Source organism: Atta colombica, unplaced genomic scaffold (genome assembly GCF_001594045.1).
Source record: "Atta colombica isolate Treedump-2 unplaced genomic scaffold, Acol1.0 scaffold90, whole genome shotgun sequence".
Classification (NCBI taxonomy): domain Eukaryota; kingdom Metazoa; phylum Arthropoda; class Insecta; order Hymenoptera; family Formicidae; genus Atta; species Atta colombica.
The window spans coordinates 209,596-235,982 of NW_017259584.1; the positions used below are offsets into that span (position 1 = coordinate 209,596).

The 26,387-nt window shown below is 31.5% G+C and overlaps 2 protein-coding genes across 5 annotated transcripts in view; one reads left to right on the plus strand and one right to left on the minus strand.

Moving 5' to 3' along the window:
• Positions 1-474: 474 nt before the first annotated feature.
• LOC108693519 (lysosome-associated membrane glycoprotein 1) lies at positions 475-13,359 on the minus strand. Its single transcript, XM_018202525.1, has 5 exons — positions 13,233-13,359; positions 11,418-11,851; positions 3,528-3,744; positions 1,425-1,613; positions 475-1,323 (listed from the first exon to the last, which is right to left on the minus strand). Exons 1-5 carry the CDS (start codon positions 13,279-13,281, stop codon positions 1,184-1,186), a joined length of 1,029 nt encoding a protein of 342 aa, XP_018058014.1. The 5' UTR covers positions 13,282-13,359; the 3' UTR covers positions 475-1,183.
• Positions 13,360-17,024: 3,665 nt separating this feature from the next.
• The window catches only part of LOC108693513 (ADP-ribosylation factor-related protein 1), a 12,533-nt gene continuing 3,170 nt past the window's right edge, over positions 17,025-26,387 (plus strand). For 3 of the 4 annotated variants that reach the window (XM_018202515.1, XM_018202518.1, XM_018202517.1), the window contains exons 1-4: positions 17,025-17,213; positions 17,274-17,444; positions 19,165-19,246; positions 19,473-19,644. In XM_018202515.1, coding sequence (XP_018058004.1) covers positions 17,121-17,213; positions 17,274-17,444; positions 19,165-19,246; positions 19,473-19,644 — 518 coding nt within the window. In that variant the 5' untranslated portion in view covers positions 17,025-17,120. The remainder of the gene's footprint in view (positions 17,214-17,273; positions 17,445-19,164; positions 19,247-19,472; positions 19,645-26,387) is intronic. The other variant, XM_018202516.1, reaches the window with a different exon arrangement.

A 26,387-nucleotide genomic window follows, 5' to 3' on the forward strand; every position in this document is an offset into this window, starting at 1 on the left:
AAATATAAATATCAGGTTTCGTTACCCTTGTGTATTATCTTATATTAGATAAAACCATCAAAACATGTCTTTGAACAGCGATGTAAAACACAAGGAGGTTTCTTGCATTAAAAATTATTAGTGCCCCTACAAATAGTAATATATATTCTCTTCCAAGACTATCGTTTCGTTTACATTAAATGGGATATATCCAAATGTTTAGCAAGGAAACAAAAATTTTTTCAAAATTTTGCACATTATATTAATTGAGCTATTGTTTTGATGTTATGTTTTATTTCACTCTGTTTAATGTAAGCTAATTTTTTATACCTAAAATTGCACTATTTGTAGTGTCTAATTCAGCTTAATTCATGCTTAATTTATGCTTATTCAAAGAAAAGCACATCTTTAATATTAATGCCTGAAGCTCGTGCTCCTTCATATTATTCTGATATATTCACGCATGCATACCTAGGGCTACATGAACAACTGCTATTACTTCACAGTATAGTTTTAATAAAAAGAATTCTAGTACGAATGTAACAGAAACATATCGATGTATGCATTAAGTATGATATATAAAGATATATCGTATCACGATAAAGATAGGAAATTATTCCTTTTTAAAAAAAAAAGGAGAGAATATAGATAAGAAACTTTGCGTTATAACATACCTCATTATAAGAAACAGCGAGTTCAGCGCACGGATATTTAACATAACTTCAATGCTATATATATTGATCAGAATTTTCCTTATTCTCATTCCATACTATAATATTTATGAAAAATTAAACTATTCTCGCTGCCAGCCAAAAGTAGAACAGCATAGATATGATGCAGATCTCGTGTTTTAACTACGTCAATTCATATTTAGAGAATATTTGCCCTTGCGAAACGGAGCACGTTGCTTCGAAATTATCATTCACCCTGTATCGTTTTGAACCGCCTTGCGATACTTATCTTTTTTTTTCTAATATTGCCGCATGCGGACGCGATAACTTTACAAACGTATAAACTATATTTTTTTCTTCTTAACATGTGTCACAGCCTTTGTGGCTATAGAACACAAAGTACAACTATACAGATTTCCGATAAGACTTTCTCTGTTAAGACAGAGAATCGCATAAAAAATATCAGTTTAACGATTAAAAAAAAAAGGGGGGGGGGAGAGAAAAAGAAGAAAAGAAACCTCACGGAACTCAGCTTACATACTAAGATAACCGCGAGCCTGACTTCGTCTGCGGCCAACGAGGTATGCGATCAATACGATTACCACCAAACCCGCCAATGCACAACCCACAGTTATGGGAACGATATCAGGAGTATCAAACGAACAATCTTTAGCTAAAAGAAAAGATAAAGGGAACAAATAAGTTCATGGTCACAATAGCGATGTAAAAATAATTCATGTTACAAACAATAAAGATAAAAAACCGAATACTCACCTAGACCAAAAATAGTAGTATTATCACCTCGGAAAGCTTGGAACTGTAAATTGATTACTTTCAAAAATCCTACAGTTACATTATTATCCTTGAAGGTTAAATCCAGCTGCTGTTCCTTGATACATTTATAAGAATTGCTTAATCCAGTTTTGAATTGTGGTGTCACATGTATTACAGTCACCGTCTTATCTGAAGAAAAATAAAAATTTAGTTATAAAAACGACTCACAAGAATTAATAATTCTTAAATTAAAAATGAGAAGGGCTTATTAGAGCCACAACGTTGGATATTTTATACATAAAATAATTTATAATATCAAAATTAAAAACACATACAGTAATATAATCAAACATACGGTTTGACTTTTGATCTGGTCATCCTCAGTGTCAACACAGTTATTTATAAAGATAGCGCCACACATCATGCACGCACGCACGCACGCACGCACGCACGCACGCACGCACGCACGCACGCACGCACGCACGCACGCACACAGGATATCCTAAAGTTTTTGCCAATCGCTTTTGTGTAGACTATAAAGTTCGGAGAATTTTTTTAGAATTTTTTCAAAATTTTTTAATACTGTATTTTCTCATGTTGATAAAAATAAAAAAATACAGTATTAAAAAGTTGATAAAAAATTCTGAAAAAATTCTTAGAGTTCTATGAGAAGAAAATAAATGATTTTTGTTTCTTGCAGTTTTTCTGTAAAGTTGATAGTATTTGAATAAAAAATTATTCAAGACCAATATTTGGCAATTTTTCGTACTTAATATTTTGTTAACTATTGCGAAAATTACAAAATGATAGAGAACTTTTCGATTCAGTTTAATCCGCTCTATCTATACAAAAAGCGATTGGCAAAAACTTTCGAGCCTATATATTAAGTGTACAACTTTGCTTCCGCCGTTTTCCTATAGATGGCTTTAGCGATAAATAGTGATCGAAATAAATAGATCATAGATGTCATACAATAAACTTGGGCATCTATCAACATAACCTCATAGAAACATTAGTCAATGAAAATGTCAGTTTACGAGCCAAATTCTCGTCATTTGCGGGAGGTTTTAATTTTTTGCTTCAATATGAAGAAATCTGCGGCTGAGGCTCATCGAATGCTCTCAAATACTTATGGTGAGGCCGCAATTAGTGAAAGAACGTGTCGTGAGTGGTTTCAACGCTTCAAGAATGGTGATTTTGACGTCCAAGGTCATGCTCTGTATTTGATGGGACCAGCTCGGCGTAGTGTATTATGAACTGTTAAAACCGACTGAAACAATCACAGGCGATCGGTATCGAACGCAATTGATGCGTTTGAGCCGAGCATTGAAAGACAAACGGCCGCAATACAACGAGAGACACGATAAAGTGATTTTGCAGCATGACAAGGCTCGACCCCATGTTGCGAAAGTGGTCAAGACATACTTGGAAACATTGAAATGGGAAGTCCTACCCCACCCGCCGTATTCTCCAGACGTTGCTCCCTCTGACTATCACTTGTTTCGATCAATGGCACACGGCCTGGCTGACCAGCACTTCCAGTCTTATGAAGAAGTAAAAAATTGGATCGATTCGTGGATAGCCTCAAAAGATGACCAGTTTTTTCGACGCGGGATTCGTACGCTACCCGAAAGATGGGAGAAAGTAGTGGCTAGCGATGGACAATACTTTGAATCATAAATGTATAACCAGTTTTTTACAATAAAGCCTCGAATTTCGGAAAAAAAACGGCGGAAGCAAAGTTGTACATCTAATATATAATCTACTAAAGCGATGGTCTTCTTGAATTTTCCAAATAAATGTGTTCATCAATTACATCGATGCATTACATAGATGTTTAACATGTATATATAATGCATCGATGTAATTGATAGACACACATTTATTTGAAGAATTCAAGAAGAAGATTAAAGATCAAAACATATGTTTTGTTGTATTATTGTATGTATTTTTAATTTTGACATTATAAATTATTTTATGTATAAAACATCCAACGATTTTGGCTCTAATAAATTCTTCTTATTTTAAATTTAAAAATAAAAATTTGTCCTAAAGAAAAAAAGGATTAAAATGCAATTTAATTCACACAAGATAAACACATACTTGATTTATCAATCGGAAATTCTGCGGCCGCTAAAGAGATCTCAAAGTGATGAAGAGAGTAATATTTCTCCGTTTCGTTTTTCACGAAATGAATCGTGAAATTATCTTGGGCGATCTTATTCTGTGATTCCCATGATAATGTCAGATTTTGCTCAGTTTTATCACATTTTCCTGTTGCATTACTATTGCTGGGTACGTCCATCACTTTATAAATTGTCTGCAAATAAAATAGCATTAATTACTAATAACATTGATTGTACCACTATATTTTAATAAACATGAATGTAATAAATCACTCCTATATATACATTATTCTATACAGGATGTCTGGAAATAATCGCCAAATATTTCATGGGCAAGTAGAGCGGACTAAACTGAGTCGAAAAGTCCTCTATCATTTTGTAAATTTCCTCAATAGTTAATAAGATATTAATCCTTAAAGATAGCCGAATACGCGCGCTTGCCTGGCCTACTACTGCGAAAGTGTATGCCTACCGATCGCTTGGCGCGCGGGCCTTGAGAGTTGGCTGGCAAGCGCCGCGCACATCGCCGCAAGCCTCCATAGCTCGGACGGCGCGCTTGCCAGGCTATTCCCGCTCCCCAAGCGGTAACGCGTATACACTTCGCAGTAGTATTCGGTTATTTTTAAGAATTAATATCTCGTTAACTATTGGGGAAACTTACAAAATGATAGAGGACTTTTCGACTCAGTTTAGTCCGCTCTATCTGTTCATGAAATATTTGACGATTATTTCCAAACACCCTATATATGTATATAAATGTATAAAAGAGTTGCATTTTAGGCGAAATTTGGAAAGCACGCAGGAATTATTGTGTTCAAATTTTTTTTTATTCAATTTTTCTTACCAAATTTGAAAATCGTAGTTAAAATTAGAGATGCACCGAATACTATTCTGGAAACTATTTGGTATCCGATATTGTCCGGTTTTTTACTATCTGATCGGATAACCGGATATCATTAGTATCTAGAAATGTATCCGGTTGAAATTTGATATCATTAAATTGTTGATTTTTTTCTTATACAAATGTTCTAGAAATAAGTATGCATATTAGATATGGGAAAAAGTTCGTGGCGATTTTGTAGTAAAATTAAAGTGTTTTTCTTAAAGTATTGAAATCAATTTATTTAAACCAAATATACTCCATTATTTTCTATAATATTTTGCCATTTTTGGGACAGAGCCATAATTCCATCGCGATAGAACTTCTGTGGTTTCTGATCGAAAAACTGCTTCAAGTGATTTTCACAAGCCTCTTTGGAAGCTAGCTTTATACCATTAAGAGAGTTCTGCAGAGACTTAAACAAATGATAGTCTGAGAGTGCTATGTCAGGACTATACGATGGATGCATTAAAACTTCCCAGCCAAACTCTCGCAATTTTTGTCGAATCATCAAAGATGTGTGTAGTCGAGCGTTGTCGTGGAAGACGACACCTCTCCTATTGATTAATTCTGGCCTCTTCCTCTCAATTGCTTGTAATCTCTGCAGTTGTTCACAGTAGAATTCGGAATTAATTGTTTGATTGGACGATAACAGCTTATAGTGAACGATTCCCTTCCAGTCCCATTACACACAACATCACCTTCTTCCTCGTCAATCCAGGTTTTGCGACTGTTTGCGCCTTCTCTCCTTTCTTTATCCACGATCTTTTTCTAGTTAGATTGTAGTAAGTGATCCATTTTTCATCACCAGTTATCATTCTCTTTAGAAATGGCTCAATTTCATTCCGTTTCAGTAGCGTATCACAAATGTTAATTCGGTCCATTATGTTCCTAACACTCAACTCGTGAGGAACTTAAACATCGAGCTTCTATTTGTATCCAGTTTTGTGTAAATGATTTAAAACTGTTTTGTGGTCGATGCCTAGTTTCCTGGCAATCTCCACAGTGCTCACATGCTTATCACGCTCGACTTTTACCATGATTTCATCGGACTTTTCAGTGATTGGTCGACCAAAGCGAGGTTCATCTTTCATATCGAAATTTCCAGCACGAAAGCGAGCGAACCATTTCCGTACTGTTGATTTTGATAGAGTATCTTCACCGTAAATAGCGCAAATTTTTTCACAAGTCTGTGCAGCATTCTTGTCTTTATCGTGATACTGCAAAATGTAGCGAATTTTTTCCTTATTTATTTCCATTTTCAAAATAAAATAACTTTTGATCCACTTCCGATTTCAATCTTTTTTAAAACAAAGGTTAAAATGTCACTTTTTAAACGCACGTCTAGTGTTGCCGATGCGATTAGTAGTTGCCGACTGCTGAGCATTTAATGCCATCTAGTCGGAAAAACGCCACAAACTTTTTCCCACACCCAATATTCATGATGCTATAATACATTGTTGCAAAATTACAATCTTTTTCTCTATAGGCTTTTTTTTAAAAAGATATTTTCTCGAAAGCCATTCGGATATCCGGAAAATATCGGATATTCGATTCGAAGAAATTGATTTCTCGGATATCTGATCGGATATTGGATGTTACATTCTGTCCAGATATCCGGTAATATCGATATCCAGTAATTTTACGCTCCGGTGCATCCCTAGTTAAAATTGTCCTGATATCCGGGAAATTTTTTTTCACATTTTAAACAAAAGAGTATTAATTTTATCATTTTCTGGAATCATATCTGCGAATTTGTTTTTGTTTTTATAAAAATCAATTATTATTAAAGTCGTAATTTTTACTTGCACTATAGAATAAAATAAGATTTTGTTTGGTCTATTATTATAGAGCATTTATGAAGCGAAAAACTATACATATATAATATATTGGATTAATAGAACCTAAAAATAAATTCCTTTATATTCTTTTATTTACATTTGTACATTTATTTACATATTTACATTTTATGTATGTGTATGTATATGTAAAATGTAAATATGTAAATATACATATACAGTACCATTTTAATTGACTTCAAATATTTCTCTAACAGTGCATTTTAAGGGAAAATGCTTTAGATTGAGGTTTTTTTTACTTCAAGGGAAAGATGATACCATTGGTTTGACCTTGGCGTTTTCAAGGTCAGGGCTTACTTCAATTTTTTTAAATAAAATTCCTAGTTTTCGTTACATATTCCTATAGCTTATTTCAAGCCTTTTCAAAACTCTGCAATAAAATATTTTTTCATTAAGTTCTTTTCGAGATAAAAACTTGAAAATACAATACTGTTGGCATTAGCATTATTCAAGATGTTTGATCGATAGTTAAAACTTTTTGAATGTTGTTTAGGGCCATGACCTTGACAACATTTGTTGACAACAAGGCAATTGGAACTTCTTATTTTCATTTTTATATAAAAATGAATTTTTAGTGCAAAAATGAAAGTAAGAGGAACAATCTCCAGTGATCTTGATCTTGACAAATATTATCCAGGTCATCATCCTGAACATTCAAAAGATCTTAGTCGATCGAAATCTTGGGTAATGCTGATGCCAACGGTATTGTAACTTTCAAGCCTTTTAATTCGAAAAATACTTAATGAAAAAATGTTATTATAGTTTGGAAAAATTCACGAGATAAGCTAGAGAATATGTAATGAAAAGTGGAAGTTTCATTTAAAAAATTCAGTGACTTAACCCTGACCTTAGTGAGGTCAAACCATCTTATGTCTCCCTTGAAGCCACAAAACTTTTAAAGCATTTTTCCCTAAAATGCAGTGTTTAAAAAATATTTGAAGTGGCGATTAAAATAGGACACTCTGTGTATAGTATATAATATATACACGATGGAGCACCTAAAACAACACCGGAATATCTCGAAAATTAAATACGGTAGGGAAAAATATTTCAGACAAAAGTTGCATGATTCGAAAGAGGGCAAATAATGATAAAATTATTTTTCAAAGAAATAGATTCTTCAAAGTCACATAGAATCACAGTAGAGAGGTCACCTCCACTTTTTTAAATGGAATGGTACGATTCTTTACACAATATGGTTCCCCTTTAATTATTCTGCATATAAAAGTATTAAGTAGTGATGCTAAAACACTAACAGTTTACGAGATATTTTATACTTTATTCCGAAACATAAAATGTTAAATAACTTGTAAACTATTAATTTTTTTATAATTGCATCTTAATACTTTTATGAACAGGAATAATGAATCAATTGATGGAAAAAAAACACATAAATGCTTTAAAAAAGTATGTATACAAAATGGATAATTTTTTAAATAAGCAACTATTTTCTTTCCATCAATTGATTCATCTTATTATTCCTGTTCATAAAAGTATTAAGATTATAAAAAAATTAGTAGTTTACGAGTTATTTAACATTTTATGTCAATATGTGCCACAATAAAATATCTCGTAAACTATTGGATTTTTTATATCACTACCTTAATATTTCTATATGCAGAATAATTTTAAAGAAACCATATCGTATAAAAAAATCATATCGTTCGTATTTAACTCTTCATGGTCCTTCTGGGTCAAATGATCCGAGCATTGTCTTTCACACTAAATTCTAAAATTTTCTTGTTTGTGGAAGGGCGCTTACTTGCCATCTACTAGAGGTTTCAATTATCGATAGAGATATTTAGCTTTTTAATCTATTAGTATGTGTCTAGCAGCCATTCGCGTAAAAAGTGTTTTTTTCTCGGATCAAAATATCAGCAAGTCAACGCGTCCAACGCGTCGTTATAGTTAAAAAATTTATGATTTATATTTTTGCATTAAGTTACAAAAAGTACTCAAGAGTACTACGCATTTGAAAATATTATAAATTTGAAGTTATGTTTTTTTTAAGAAAAATGTACATCTTTTCAAATTTAACATGTTGTTGAACAATATTTTTTTTAGTTAAAATTAAAATTTTCACACTAAACTATTAATTATAAACCTAGTTTTAATTCTTAATTCTTGACATTCGCGACGAAAACGTTAATTTGAATAGCATTAAAGATGATCCTAAACAAAGGATCGAAACGTTTGTAATTAATTTTTTATATATACTTGAATAAATGTATACATACCAACAGCCGGCTCAGTGTCGGCCCTTATTATGACATGACTTACTTATGATGATTTTATTTGCTAGAGCCTCGATCTATTATATTATATTTAAAATTTTCACTAAAACGTCATTGTTCCATTTTATTAAAGGAAAAAAATAAATAAAATTATATTTTTTTGAAATCATTGCAATTAATACTATTGATTTGATAACATTTTAAAGATGGGTCGGGTCATTTTCACCCAGAGTAACCATCATGTTTCTTAATATCTTTAAAATATTTTATAAAAAACTGAAAGATATCTTAAAAGCTGCAGTCAAAGTCTCACTACAAATGCTTTGAAGCGTTTGATTGATTACAATAAAAAAAAAAATTTTTTAATTTACCAATCAAAAATTGCTTTAAGCATTTGTAGCATCGCATTGTACACAAAGTGACTTATGAATTGATTTTAAACATTTTACTCATTGCGCATTGGGTTGACAGGTAAAGTTACTATGAATAAAATTAAAAGCAGAACAAAATATATATTAAAGAAGTTTCATTCACTCGGTAAACATTTTGAAAAAAATCTATGATTAAAAAAACTTATGCTTTTATCTTAGATTGAACCTTGGAACTCATTTCGAAAAATTATTTTATTAGAACATAGCTGAAAAAATCATTTAATGTTGCATTTTTTGTGAACTAAAAATGTGGACTAAATATTTTACAAAAACGATTTCCAATAGATTGTAGCAACATTTATGGCAATAACTTTGCACAAACGATCGTTATCCGCATAATGCGCCTAAGTTGGCTTAAACGAAATTATTATTGCCCTAGTGAGCAAAATAATGGCAATTGAAGAGAAACTTATGCTAAGCATCTATTTCTTTTCTTATGCCAAGAAATGTTTTGTTATCTGGATGTAATTTATTTTTCATAATCATAATTTATTTCATAGTGTTTTAACATAAATAACTACATTTCGAACTATTTTGATGTTACCCAGGATGACATCCCTCTAGTAAAGTAAACATTTTTTTAATAAAAAAAATAAAGAGGGATGCTAAACGGACTATGCCTCCACCGATAAAATAATCCGAAATGTAGTTATTTATGTTAAAACACTTACAACACTTTGAAATAAATGATTACGAAAAATAAATTACATTTTTTTTTAATATAAAAATAGTTATAGCTCGGAAACGATTTATTTCCGGATCGATGTTTATATATTATAGCTTTTTTTTTCTTTTTGGGTTCCGAATCACTTCCCGAATATTGTGGACGATTTTCCGGACACCCTGTATATTGCATTACATATACGAGTCGATTCCTACTCCTAAGTCACGTATTTTGTTTTGTTGTAGTGCATTCTCTCTTTCGCGCATGTACAAAATATACATCTGCAAGAGAAGCGTCCCTATTAAATAAAAAAATATGATAAAAACAAAGAGAAATTCGTAGATATGATTCAAGAAAATCAACCATTACCTTCTTCTGTTAAAAATATGAAAAAAAATATTTCCCGGATATCAGGACAATTTTAACTGATGATTTTCGAATTCAGCAACTAAAATTGAGTAAGAAAAAAGAACACAACAATTCCTACGTGTTCCCCAAATCTTAAAATACACCAACTCCTTTATATTATTTGCAGAGACTCGTAACTGTTATAAGCAAAATAAAAAAAGTTATAGCATAACAATAACTGCGTTCAAGAGAGAGAAAACTAATCAGTTAGCGCTTACTTTAATGATTCTTCAATATAATTGTTCCTATACTTACATCCAGTGACGAACTAGAGGCAAGAACCATCATATTGAAGAATCACTAAACGCTGAAAGCTAGTTTTCTCTGCTGAACGTAGCAATTATATTTTGCTTTAAGCGATTTAGGTTACAAATAACTATTACTGAAATAATTAAAATTGTTTTCGATTGCAAATAACCATTACTGATGTCGGAAATTATTTTTGGTTATAAATCATTATCAAAGATGGAAATTATTTTTTATTAAATATATAATTATCATAAACCACCAGAATTTGATATTGATTATTACGAATAATCATTATTAATACTCAGAATTTTATTTTATTGGTTAAAGTCTCTAAACTATAAATCTTGGCTGTGTTCTAAATTTATTGCCAACATTGAAAATGCGACAGTTTACGTGCACTAAATTTTCAGGCAGTCAATTTTGGAACAGCCTTTGTTGTTACTGGCAAAAAATATCGACAGCAAACATGTTTTCTGATTACTATTGGGCTATTGTCAATTTTATTATAACTACGAATGTAAAATCAATTAATAAAAGATAGAAAATAACATTATTTATGAAAAAAGAATAAAACGAAAGATATGTTTTAATATGTTTACATTTTTTTGAACATTTCTCTGTAATTCTCATTTCTGCTAAAGAAACTTAATGGCTTACAGAAACGTACAAAAAGATACTGAAAAATGCACAATCAAAATAAATTTTCTAATAATAGCTATTCTTTACTAAAAACAATTTCAGTCGTTCATAATGGTTATTCATAACCAAAAACAATTGCCGTCATCTATAACGATTATTCACAACTGAAAACAATTTCTATCATCAATAATAATTATTCACAACTAAAAACAATTTCTATCAATGGTCGTAATCAGAATACATAAAAATTGATATTTTATAAAGATTACATTTTTCGAGCAATTTCTTTAAAATTTAATGACGCTTGTCTTCTTTGTGCATAAATATCAACTTTTAATCAATAATTTCTTTAGATCAAATTTTTCAATGTAACTGTTATGATAACTGTTATGATAATTGATTTTTGGTTCTCCAATTCATCTCCAATCTCCAATTATTTACCAAATTTGATAACAATTTTTATATTAACATATAATATTATAAACTTAGTTTTTGTGTCTTACCACATTATCGACGATATATGAAACATTGAATTGTACAGCCATTTGAATGAGAATACATATCGTATTATTCTCTTTAACTGTCCATTTTCCAGTACTTGGTAGAGGAAGCGGGGTTGTTGACGTTGATGTTGTAGGAACAGCGGTTGTGATAGTAGAAGTTGTTGTTGACTTGATTGTAGTCGGCAGAGTTGTTATAGTTGACGAAGTTGTTGTAGTTGTCGAAGGTGTAGTTGACGTAGTCAAAATTATAGTTGATGGAATGAGCGTGTTTGATATAGAATTATTTAATGTGTTTTCATCTTTCGAAGAGATCGAATGCATCTTTATTTCTTTGTTTGCTTCAGGTTGAAGCATTGACTGAGGATTTGTAGCTGCATTGTAGCTGGTTGAGTTGATAGAAATACTTGTGTCATTGGCATTCTCTGGGTCACCAGCTAAAATTATACAAACATTATATTTCTGTATCATTTACAGGATGATTCACCTCTGACCTTCAAGATTTTCAACGAAACTCATTATAAGCAAAGAACTTAAAGAAAATAGTCTCTATCTAAAAATAAAACAATACATTATATGTTTTTAAAGCTAAGGTATATCTTTAATCAGTTTAACAAAATATGCAAGGATCAAATATTTATATGTTGTTAAACATTCATCTATATGTATCAATTAAATTTTACATACGTTTTCAGTATCAATTAAATGTTCATATAAATCATGTAAAATAACATAAATGTAAAAAAAGAACTCCAAAAACAAAGAATATCTAACAAAAAAACATGAATCAAAATCATTTCGCACAATAGATTTAGAGGTCGTCATAATCAATTAATGATCGTTTCTATCAATGTATCTTAATCTTATTTCATCTTAATTTTGGTTCAACTAGCTCTTCATCTTTGTCTAGTTATAAAAATTTTTAAAAATTGAAGAGCAAATCGAGCTAAGATTAAAGTTAATCTAAATTGATAGAAACACGCATAAGAGATACATACTCGTATTCATAGTCAAGCCTTATATTTAAGGCTTCCTTAAATTTATCTTTAGATACTCTACGAATTATTTCATTGGTTGTTGAGTATCTAAAGATAAATTTAAGGAAGCCTTAAATACAAGGAATATAAATACGGGTAACAAACTCTTCCCAGGATCCCTATTCTATAACTTGTTAAGACAATAATGACATTGTTGCGCAATTTTTTTACATAAAATATCTGCTAACTGATGTCATTACTGTCTTAACAAGTTACAGAATAGAGTAATGTCACGATAATCCTCGAATAAAATATAATCTGACTTCCTCAGAATACTACGCAATGTCATATCTCGCGATACGACTGCCAAGCGACTGTTTTATATTAAAAGCATATAATCGTCTGTGTCAAATCATCGGAATAGCGATATAATACGGCTACATGACGCGACGCGAGGCGAGACGAGACGAAATGAAACGAGTGCAACTGCACTTGAATTACTGTCGTGACAACATTCTCGTTCAAGGAAGATCCGGTCCGCCTCATCATCATGGCGCTTTCAGTGATTCGGAGTGCGCAATTAATCTCCGAAGTGTGACGACGAGCATAACTTTAGGGTCGCGATCTCTCTTTTCCGTTTACTTCGTCTCTCGTCAAAGCGAGATCGCAAGGTCAACGACGATGACAGCGATGATGATGAGGATGATGAGGATGATGATAATAATGTGATGTGATGGAATTATCGACATCGCTGTGCAAAATCACGATAATATATTTCTGGCATGGGTAATTATCTGCATCGGCGGCTGCAAATTACGAATTCACATCAGGAATCCGTTACCTGACACAATCGTCGCGGCCCAGCACAAGAGCAGCAAGAGTCTCAGCATGATGTCGAACGTTCAGAGAAGTCTATCGCAACACTGCAGACTGCAATGCATTCGTGTTCGTGAGATCGGACAATCACAAGAACAGTGTTGCTAAATATTTTCCATTCAGGAGCTAAAGCTCTAGATATACCTAGGCTGATATCAGAGAGAAACCCGAGAAAAGACAAAACCTGACGGCCAAAACCTGTAACTGCAAAATGCTGTTAAAGTCACTAGATAATAAACTCTATAAAGTACCACAAACTCACATTCATTTTCACGCGGCCATTTATGCATTTATGCATTTGTATTATGTGCTTTATTTGGGAAAATGAAACCGTCAAGTATATAAATCAATCATTTTTTAGTTGTAATTAGTTTATTTATGAACAAGAAAATATGTACGAATAATAATGTAATATACGAATGCTCAATTTATATGTTCTTTAATTTGATACGGATTTATTTGTCGTAGAAGTTTTGTGCATAAAAGTTTACGAAAGATACGTGTAAATACAGTTCAGAACTGTTCAGGAATACGAAAGTACACATCACATTATGTATACATCTAAGTACACATCAATCGTGTACATCGACCATTTTTACGCGACATTTCTGAAATCAATTACTTTATAATCTAGTGACTTTAATGCTGCCGCGCACTATTGCTCTCTGACAAAGTGGATATAAACTACATAGCATCGTTCATTTTTCAAGGCTGGAGATGATAAATCGATATTTAATTCACATAATCGTGCTACATGTAATGCATAAAACATGAGGCATAAGAAAATCAACCAATCAGAGTCCTTTATTTTACGGAAAAGAAAGAAGTAAAGGACTTTGATTCATTTTCTTATGCCTCATACGTTATGCAAGAGTCTGCTTTCCGCTTTAAAGTCGCAGCACAGACTTTTACATAATGCATAACGTATAGTGCATAAACGAATCAACTAATCAGAATCTTTCCCTTCCATAGAAAAAAAGAATTTTGATTAATTGCTTTCTTTATACTATGCATTATGTGTTATGCAAAAGTTTGTGCCGCGACCATTAATGGACCTTCTACAATAAGCCATTAGTCATAAATCAGAAGTTAGAAGCTAAAAATTGACGACTGTGATTGGCTGACTTCTGATTTATGAGTATGGCTTATTGTAGAAGATCTATAAGCGAAGAACACAAACTCTTGCATAACGCATAAGATGTAAAAAAATCAATCAGAGTTCTTTATTTCATGGAAAGGAAGAACTTCGATTGGTACATTTTCTTATGCATTACGTGTTATGCAAGAATCTATGCTCTCCGCTTTAACCGTGAGTTGTGGAACTGAACTTAAAGCGAAAGCATAACGCACAACATGTAATGCATAAGAAAATGTACCAATCAAAGTTTTTCGTTTCCTTCCTTTCCATGAAATAAAGAACTCTGATTGATTGATATTCTTATGCTTCATGTTTTATGCAAAAGTCTGAACTCCCCGCATAACGTTCATAATGTTCGTGGAATCATATCACGACCTTGTCGTTTATCAAATGTTAAACCAGGGTATCAATCATGAAACTTTTTTCCTAGGATGAAAAGTAAAAAATTTCTCCATTAATTTCAAATTTAGTTTAGGTTTAGGTTTAGGTTAAAGTTTCATCTTTCCATCCTAGGAATAAAGTTTCATGATTGATATCAAAAACAAATGATGCTCGCAAGCGTTGTGAGCATTATACCCGCATAGTTTTTCCTTCAGGAACGAGGATTCCTTGTTCCCTCATTTCACATTTCATAAATTTTCTTTGACTAAATAAGAAACCTTATTAGTTTTCTTTTCTCAAGAGAGGTTATGAGTTTCCTTGAGGAGGAGATGCAGTTTTCATAATCAAGTAAACCTCCAAACTTATTTTATCACACCTTTTTACTTTTGATTTAGCTTTTAATTTAGATCTGTCGCATCGATAATTATTTTTGATAACTTTTTTTCCGTAAATAAACTGTGCCATAAGCATTTTCTCGATTAATCGATTTAATCGATTTTTATTTATAAATATATATTTACGTTATTTTGTGTATGTGTTTTGTGGCGGTTTTAATATACATCAGTGCGCTTAGTGCATCCAATCAAATTCGCTATTAGTTTTATTTTTGTCCATTATTGTTACAAAATGCTTAATTACGATTTTATTTAATCAACAATGCCTATATAATCTTTATTACTCGTAATTTACGATATTAGATTTGCATATATTATAGCATGCTGTTTTCAGTAGATTGCTAAAATCTCTAAAATATTCCTTCCTTCGCGAAGGCAGACTTGAAATTAGTTTATGAAATCAGGAGGAAAAAATCGAAGAATCCTTCAATGGAAATTTCCTTCATCCTTAAAATAAGGAAAGATTATGAATATGGGATTAGTGGAACGCAGTCTTATGCCCGTATTCATAGTCAGCCTTCATCAACCTTATACTTAAGACTTCCATAAATTTATTTTTATATGTTCAGCAGCCAATGAAATAATTCGTAATATCTGAAAATAAATTTAAGGAAGTAATCTTAAATATAAGGCCAGACTATGAATACGGGCATTAGTCACCTTATTGGTTCCGGTAACGCGAACGTATTGGAGCGCGTTGGGCATGTTAGAGCGTGCGACGCGAACAAACCTTTGATGCCTGTTCTACTAAGGCATTATAAACATGAGTATTCGCATATCCGTCATTTTTACTCCTTTCTTCATTCCTTGCTCTATTCTCACTCCGCTGAGCTGAGAAGTTATGATCGTTACGGTTATAGCTTCTAAGCTGTTGGTAAGCCTTGTAGTTTTGTATTTATGTGTTTCCGCACTTCAAAATTTTTCCATAAGACTAAGAGACGAAAAAAAACATATAAAAAAAAACTGAAACATTATACATTAACGAAGGCAAAAAAATTTATAAAATGCCTTGTTGCGTTACTGTAAACTGTATCAATAACTTACTGTATTGTTGTAAAATAAATACATGACTTGTGAATAAACATCACTACACTTTGTCGCAGAAATTTCAATCCTTTTCTTCAAATTGATATATATTTGGCACCTTATCTAGAAATAACCTGAATGCCAGACACTCTTTTCCTACACTAATATTACGATAGATATTCAATTGATTTTGAGAGAAAAATGGAATGAAAAAAGTTACAAAATTTCAAGCAGAAAATACAAATCATAACCTGTAATGATCATAACCCATCACAGCTCAGTGATGGAATGGGGACGGAGCAAGGAGTAAGAAAAGGAATAAAAAGGTGGACATGAATACTTACGTTTCTAGTAATCTAGTTCTACAATAGAGTTGCAAATCATAAGCCATAAGAAATTGGCTAAATAGCTAACTGAGAAGAATAATGGATTATGATTGGTTAATTTCTTACGGCTTACTGCTTACGACTCTATTGTAGAACAGGAGCAACGTCTATTGTTGGCACACTAGCGCGATGTTCGCTCAATGAGAATCCAATCCAATGAGTTTACAGCTTTACCGATGTTTTCATTCTAATGACTTTTGCACACTGAACGTGAAACGCTTGCCGCGCGGCAAAATGTAATACGATAGCCAATAAGCTTATAGCTCCTAATGTATTCATTACTGCGTCTCATTTTGCATGGCAAACATTTCCGCGTCCAATGTACTGGAGCCATAAAGATATACTCTCATTGGATGTCGCGTGGTATATACCGGAGCCAATATGGATTCCTCTCAAGAGGGTACTCGGATGATATTTCCGAACGCAGCCCAACATGGCACGAGTGCGAAGTGCGAAAAGTGCGGGCCTAAAATATAAACAATACGACATGTAAATTATGTCATTGAATACATCGATGGTTAACGGAGATGTACACATTGCTGCATGGTTTGTACAAGTATTTGATGCAAAAGGACGAATACTTCATATTAATTTTAGGACTCGACAATGCAGGGAAAACGGTAAGACTCTCGAACATTCCGAAGTTATAACGTTAGATGCAAAATATCGATTATTTGTAGACTTACCTCGAGGCAGCGAAGACAAAATTCACGAAGAATTACAAGGGTATGAATCCGAGCAAGATTACGACTACTGTAGGCTTGAACATTGGTAAGATCGACATCGCTGGAGTATCTTTTAACTTCTGGGATCTCGGTGGTCAAGAGGAACTTCAATCTCTGTGGGACAAAGTAAATAAGGAGGCATAGAACTTTTTTGGTTTCAAAAAGTAGGCTTTTTTCATGATTTTTTTCTGAAACAGATATATAAGTTACAAAAATTGAATTTTTTGTTAATGAAAGTACATTTTACTATTAGGTGTTTTACTATTAGGTTACAACTTCGCTTCCGCCGTTTTTTTTCCGAAATTCGAGGCTTTATTGTAAAAAACTGGTTATACATTTATGATTCAAAGTATTATCCATCGTTAGCCACTACTTTCTCCCATCTTTCGGGTAGCGTACGAATCCCGCGTCGAAAAAACTGGTCATCTTTTGAGGCTATCCACGAATCGATCCAATTTTTTACTTCTTCATAAGACTGGAAGTGCTGATCAGCCAGGCCGTGTACCATTCATCGAAACAAGTGATAGTCAGAGGAAGCAACGTCTAGAGAATACGGTGGGTGGGGTAGGACTTCCCATTTCAACGTTTCCAAGTATGTCTTGACCACTTTCGCAACATGGGGTCGAGCCTTATCATGCTGCAAAATCACTTTATTGTGTCTCTCGTTGTATTGTGGCCGTTTGTCTTTCAATGCTCGGCTCAAACGCATCAATTGCGTTCGATATCGATCGCCTGTGATTGTTTCAGTCGGTTTTAACAGTTCATAATACACTACGCCGAGCTGGTCCCATCAAATACAGAGCATGACCTTGGACGTCAAAATCACTGTTCTTGAAGCATTGAAACCACTCACGACACGTTCTTTCACTAATAGCGGCCTCACCATAAGTATTTGAGAGCATTCGATGAGTCTCAGCCGCAGATTTCTTCATATTGAAGCAAAAAATTAAAATCTCCCACAAATGACGAGAATTTGGCTCGTAAACTGACATTTTCAATCGAGAATAACTTTATGATGCGGACACAAATCGACTAATGTTTCTATGGGGTTATGTTGACAGATGCCCAAGGTTATTGATGTCTATGATCTGTTTATTTCGACCACCATTTACCGCTAAAGCCATCTATAGGAAAACGGCGGAAGCAAAGTTGTACACCTAATATTAATTATATATTTTTTTATGTTTCACTAAAAAATATCTTCCTTCTTCCTAGGCATATTACATGGCATTTCACAGTACGAGAAATATCTCTAACCTGGTTCATCTGAAACAAGAAATTCAAAAAGAGTATATTAAAGTATATTAAAAATCAAATGCTTTTTTTATAAAAAGAAATTTAAAATTTTTGCTGAAAATCGATTCATTAAGTTTGAAAATTCATCATTTTGTTAAAAATTCAAAATTCAAAATTGTTTCTAATAGGGATTATTAATCTTTAATATAGTTTGACTCTTTTTGATTTTTTTATTTCAGATGAATCAAGTTGGAGATATTGTATTTCTGGTATGAAACATGCATGAAGAATGGGATATGCAGTGAAATATAAAATAAAATTATGATTAATAGTAAAAAATATGTAATTTTATTTATAAAAAATGAGCTCACATATCTTTTCACATATTTTTTCTAAAAAAAATAACCATGGAAAAGGCTTACTTTTTGAAACCAAAAAAGTTCTATGTCCTCTTTTATATAAAAACTTTTATACAAAAACAAATAATATATTGTCATGCATTTTTTTATATTTTTTTTTTATTTATGGAATTATAATTCTCACCATTAGTATAAGATAATTAGACAATATATATGAATTAGTGAATGATAATATTAGTTTATACTTACAGTATTATGCAGAATCTCACGCTGTGATTTATATTGTTGACTCATCTGATCGTGATAGAATACCAGATTCCAAAGAAACTTTTGGTAAGATGTTCTCTAATTATATTTTGATTTATTAAATTGGATAAGCTTCAATTGTAAGTAAAATAACAGTATAAAAACATTTTTAATATTTCAATATACATTTTTAAATAAAACTATAAGTTTAAAATAGCTTTTTTCTTAAAAAATTAAAAATTATTTCCTTTATTTTAACGAGGCACATATAAATATTGTACAAATGGTAAAAATATGTGTATTTTCCTCTTAGATAAGGTGATATCATCTGAGCATCTAATTGGCGTACCATTATTGGTACTGGCAAATAAGCAAGATGTACCTGATTGTATGGGTGTCAGAGAAGTGAAGCCAATATTCAATCAAAGTGCGCATTTAATTGGTAGAAGAGATTGCATGGTGATGCCTGTATCGGCCCTTAATGGGTAAGCAAAATTAGTACTTTATTTCATTGATTCACACCATTTATATTATTTATATAATTTTCAGTGCTCTCTCTCTCTCTCTCCCCTCTCTTCCTATCTCTCCCTTTCCTCCTTCCTCCCTCCTATGCTTGCATGTACGTATGCACATACATGTATGTATGTGTACAACTAGTCATAGAAAGACTGCAACTTTTTTTCGATGGGTTTCGGAATGCAGCTTACTCACCGAACAATTGGTTCTTATTTATAGATCCTTGAGTAAGAACTAATCACTCGGAGAGCAAGCTGAGTCCATCCTGAAATCGAAGAAAAAATGCAATCTTTCGGTGACTGGCTGGCTGTACACGTAGGTGTGTGTGTGTGTGTGTGTGTGTGTGTGTGTGTGTGTGTGTGTGTGTGTGTGCGCGTGTGTGCGTGTGTGTGCGTGTGTGTGTGCGTGTGTGTATGTGCGTGTGTGTGCGCGTGTGCGTGCGTGCGTGTGCATGTGCGCGCGCGCGTACTTACATAATTGAAAAGTTTTCATAAAAATGAAACAAGTCTAAAAAATTAAATTTTCAGAAAACAAAAAACTGCATTTTCGAAAACTATTCATTATGTAAATATAATAATTTTAAATAATAAGGATCTTATTGGATCATTTATGTGAATACACAACCAATAATAATTTTAATATGAACATGTAATAGACATAAAAACAAAGTTTTAAGCTTTGATTAAGGGATTATGTTCGAGTAAACACCTGAAAATATGTGGTAATTTGGGGAATTTTTTGCAGTTAAGTAATAAAATAAGTGAAAATTCTTTAATATGCATAGCTTAAAGGAATTCTAAATCAAAGGAATAATCAAACTTGAACTTGATCAAGATCGATAGTACAGACATTTATTTTAATTCCAAATTCGAAAGTAACATCTTTAATTCATTTCTTACATTATATTATTAATATCATTCTATCTCACTCATCAACATATATAGGCTAGGATCGGAGAGATGCTATTAGCGCTATTTATGTTATTCTATTTTCATCATCTATCAAACAAGGATAGTATGACACAAATAGCGTTGATAGCGCGCTGCCTGAACGCAGAATGATCTACTGATGGCGGTAGAAACAAGAATAGTGAGAGGCAGATAAATGGATGAATGGTCTTTCTCTGTTTACTAAGCCTAATTGATTGCAGCAATACTGCTGGATCAACACAACCAATCAAGCTAGTAAACAGAGATAACGTTCATCCATTCAAAGAGAATCAAGGGAGAGTGGAGTGGACTACTCGAAAACCGTCGTTAGCGTGCCATTGAAATGAGCAGGAGATATGATGGAACTATGATAGATATGATAGAAATATGATGGAACTATTGCACTGCATTAGTATTGTGTGTATAACATATATGTACATATACACATGCATGTGAGCTATAAATGGCGGAACCAATCAGAGAAGAGAAACATTCTTCATTCCACTCTGCCTTGATTCTCTTTATGTCCATTTATTTGCCTCTTGCTCTACTCGTGTTTCTATCCCCATTATCGCCATCGATAGTCCATTCTATATGTCGATGGTCTTATTCAACGTATACATCAGTCCTTATGTAATATATTCTAGCGCCATCTATCGCAAGATCGTATAATTATTATTATATGGAATTTCGGTTCTATTGATATTCCTAGTCTTCACAAAGCATTCGTATACACGTATTTTTTATTCGATGAAAAAATATATATATACTTATATATACAATACTTTTCTTCTAGACTTTCAATTATAAGATAAATTTTTACGAGCTCTAATCTGTTTCAACAACAAAAGTTCACGTAATCAAAATGGACACTTGATATTCGTCAATTTTGATCAAGTAATCCTTTTTGTTGCAAAACAGCCGGTTTGAACAACTCGTGAAAATTTACCTTTAATTCTATAAACTCGGTACCGTTCGTTCCAGTAATATGATCTTAGTTGTATGCTTATTTTTAAGATATGGACCATAAAACGTTTATATCAAATATGTACTTGAAGTGACAGTTATATAAGTCAAAAGAATTTTTCAACTTTTTTCAATTTTCTCATGAAATCTAATGCAGCTGAGGTCCTGTTTGTGCGTACTTTAATTCTGTAATAACAATTTTGCAATCCGTAAATCCAATTCGGAGATTTTTCATCGAATGGAAATGATGGTAGGACAACTTTAGTATCCTCTTAAGGGGATCCTAAAGCCGTCTATTTTACCGACTAAATCATGCAATTTTTGTACAACAAATACATTCTCTTTCATAGATTCGAAAATTTTTTTCTGAGATTAAAGTATACGCATTAATACTATTAATGTTTGTGAGATGGAGTTTATGCTGAGAACGACAAAAAATTTCGAAATTGATATATTTTTCATCATTTCTAGTATAACATGACGTCTCAAACTATCAAGTCTTAACAACATTTGCTTGATATGAAAATTTTGCAATCAGTTCTTATGAAACAATAATTCACAAACATGTAATTTATACGAATAAGTAACGTTGAATTCTTAGAATTATTTCTACAATAATCGTAAGCATAATTGTAAGTGGTTGTAGTTGTAAGAATTGACCAGTCACAGTCCAAATATTCTCTTCACATTCGATTTGATTGGTCAATTCTTACAACCACTTAAGCTACTACATCCTTAAGCTATATCATTTTTTTTTTTTGTCAAGATGACGCTAGAGTTCTACAAGTGAAATTGCTTCTTTCTTCACGGTGTTTGTAGCATAACTTTAACAAATTTTATTCAAACCACTTGAATTTTTACAGTATTTGCTAAACTAAATTCTTTAGAGAAATATACATGATTTTTATCGGTTAAAAACTTTTTTATTAATAAATTTTTTGGAAAATGAAACCTTATTTTTTTTCTGCAAAAATTAATATATACGTATGTTTTAATTAACATATACGTGTGTACTTCTCTAGCAAATTTAATGTGGATTATAAAAAAATTTTGCTTTTTATTCCTAGTGAAAATATATACAGAATTTCTACTGTAAGCCACAGAGATCTATGGAAAAAAACAGTCTCACTTGCAAAACTCCTGCGTTAACATCTTGACAAAAAAATATAAGAATGTGCTAGAGTGGCTGAATTTGATCGATGTTGAGACTTTTTAAATTCCGAACAAAAAAGATAATATAATGTGACATTTTTAATTCATTTCTTATTATACGAATATTATCGTTCTCATTGTCTCTTGTCTCATTCAAATACATACATCTTGCCTAACATATTGCAACGCCACTCTTGCAAGATAGAGTATTTAATAGTAGACAATTACTGCTGCTTTGTTTATCATTCTGAGTCTTTACTCAATATTCGTATGTATATGTAATTTACAGATTAATATAAATCTTTTTTTAAGCTTTTAATCTTTTCATTAACAATGTTCGTTTATCGTAATCAGAAGGATGATGCACTGTCGTTTTGTCCATATATTATATAATAATTTTGCATCAAGAAAATGTCTACGCCAGGTGATAGCTCTACTAATTGAAAAATAAATAAGTTTTAACTTTTTTTTCGATTTAAAGTCCATCCTGTAGCTCCCCTTCCACAATTTTGTGTCTAATCTTGTAAATGGATTTTTTATTTCGTTCAATAAATTCGGAAATTTTTATCGATCTGCAATGTGTCAATAATTTGGTCACTCCAGCATCTCCACAGCATATGCAAATTTAAAGGTCTTCAAATTGAATTTTCACTTATTTTATTACTTAACTGCAAAAAATTCCCGAAATCATTCTATGTTTTCAGGTATTCAGTCGGATATAATCCCTTAATATTTTGGGGACTTATTTTGAAAAAAAATAAATAAAGGACCTCTAGACTTGTTTGGTTTTTCCAGAAATTTCTTATTTATTATCTATTTATATCCCTTATTTAATATTTTACATTTATCTTTTTATAAGTGAAGAAGAAATATTATTAAAGTATAAAGCAATAATTTTTTTTTATTTCCAAAATTTTACAAATTGCTGTTAACAAAAACATTCTTTACAAATGTTATATTTTCTGTTTTTTGTTTGATTCTTGGAATAAAATTGTTCACGATGTAATATTGCTAACAGAAAACGATTTGACTATAATTCAGATTTTAAAGAAAAATGGATTTGTTTGATTTTTGTGCGACTTCAATTAGTTAGTATTCATTATATATATATGCACACATAGCACACACAACATATGCACACATAAACACACACACATATGCACACATAAACACACACACATATGCACATAGGGCGACCTATCTCAAACATAATGAATATCTCGGAAAATACGAAAAATATGAAAAAATTTTTCATATAATTATATGATTTGAAGGAATGCAAATATTGGTAAAATTAGTTTCCGAAAAGTCAATTTTTTTACCGTCATATAAATATTAAATAGTATCGCCATTAAAAAAAATAGAATTATATGATTATTTTACTTAATATGATTCCTCTGATTATTCCACATATAAATGTATCAGTGAAGTTGCCGCAAAATCATTTAAAAGGATCCTAAAGACGATTAGTCATATTGAAAATAGCACTTACACACAGACGATTTACGCGTCATTAAGTTCCCTCCTCCCTTTTTTTTCAGCTAAAGTTCTTGCACGGTTCAAACTTCTTATTGATACATCATTCACGCATGCCACACTAAATTTTCGTATAACAATTACGTTTTAATTAGTCTAAATTCAATTTTAAGTTCTCCATGCTTTCTTCATGCAAAACTACTGATCTGAGGACCATCTATTTCGTAAATAGATTGGACAGCTTTTATATAAAACAAATCTTGTTATGATATAACAGCTCTGGAACGTCATGTTAGAAATGGTAAAGATCTCCATTTTTTAATTTTTTCAGCATAGATTCTATCTCACAGACACGTATTCGTATTAATACATATATTTTAATCCTGGAAAAGGATTTTCAAATCAGTAAGATAGGAAAAAAGTAATTGTTATATAAAAATTATATGGTTAAGTTGATAGATAGACGACCTTAGGATCTCTAAAAAAGAAATTTACGATATATATATAGGGTGTTCTTAAATTTTGGCATTACCTATTCTAGATAGAGCGTAAACTAAGTCGAAAAGTCCTCTATCATTTTGCGATTTTTGCAATGGTTAACGAGATATTAATTAATAGATATATTAAAAATCGTTAAATATTGGTTTTCAATAATTTTTTACTATACAAATATTATCAATTTTACAATTACAGAACAATTGCAACAGACAAAAATCATTTTTTTCTCATAGAACTCTAAGAATTTTTTTAGAATTTTTTATCAAATTTTTAGTACTGCATTTTTTATTTTTACATCATAAGAAAATAAACAATTTTTATTTTTTACTATTTTTCTGTAAAGTTGATAGCATTTGAGTACAAAATTATTAAAAACCAATATTTAGCGATTTTTAATAATTAATATCTCGTTAATCATTGAAAAAAATGTAAAATGGTACAGGACTGTTTGATTCAGTTTAGTCCGTTCTACCTGCTCAGGATGGATGATGTAAAATATATGTACTTGCATATATACCATAATCTTGTAATCTTTTGAACTGCGAACTGAATTGTTTTTCCAGACTAAACGCAATTAAACTACTCTAGTAATCGCGAATTAAATTTTAATAATTTGATGTTACAATCATGCATCATCATATTATAAAGCTATTAATATATTGAAAAAACTGTTAATAAATTTATTGCGAAAAATATTATTTCAATCAGAAATCAAATCCGGATCTCTCTATATTCTGTATGAGCGTCCTAAACTTTTAGATTTAGAACGAAGCCTTAGTAATATTCTTCGCAATAATCAGTAAGCAATGTCTTTCTTACAGGCGACAATATAAACAATATTAAAAATCTTTATTTTTAGATCGCATATGTGAGAATACAATCAATACTTCGTTATTAATTTAATTAGAATAGTTTAATCGTGTTTAGTCCAGAAAAATAATTCAGTGCGCAGTTCAAAAGACTGCAATATAGTGTATATGCAAGTACATTTGTATACGGGATATATAGTAATTCAAGATTGAATTATTTAAGCAATGAAGATCCAGCTTCGATCGTTATAGGCATTTTAATTTCCAGTATTGATTGTGTTCTCACATATGTGGTTTAAAAATTCTTAATATTGTTTATACCAATTGATTCATCTTATTATGCTATTTAAAGTACTTAAAATACGATTATTAAAAACTTAAGGTACGATTATTAAAAAATTAATAGTTTATGAGTTATTTAATATTTTATGTCAATATATGCCGGAAAAAAAAGTAATATCTCGTAAACTAATGGTTTTTTGATACCTCTATTCTAATATTTTTATATACAGAATAATTAAAAGAATCATATTGTGTAAAAAAAATTATACAATTTCATTTAAGAAAATGGAGGAGACCTTCATATCTCTTTGACACCTCCATCTAGAAAAAAAAACCAAAATACGTTTCCCTCGAAGCCATTCCACTTTCATTTGAAACATTTTATATTATTATTATCAAAAAGCGAGATATTTCAAATGATCGATTTAAGTGGACCACTGTGTGTGCGTGCGTGCGTGCGTATATGCGTGTCAAATATCTCATTAACTACTAATTTTTTGATAATTGTATCTTAATATTTTATGAACAGAATAATAAGAGGAATCAATTAGTGTAAAGAAAAAATATAATTGCTTAAACATATATATATATATATATATA

Excerpts from the sequence above, each read along its gene's own strand:
- LOC108693519 (XM_018202525.1), bottom strand. The coding sequence starts at position 13,281 with ATGCTGAGACTCTTGCTGCTCTTGTGCTGGGCCGCGACGATTGTGTCA. Across the intron at positions 11,852-13,232 it reads GGCCGCGACGATTGTGTCAG|CTGGTGACCCAGAGAATGCC; the intron begins GTAACGGATTCC and ends GTATAATTTTAG. Across the intron at positions 1,614-3,527 it reads ATTTCCGATTGATAAATCAA|ATAAGACGGTGACTGTAATA; the intron begins GTATGTGTTTAT and ends ATTTTTCTTCAG.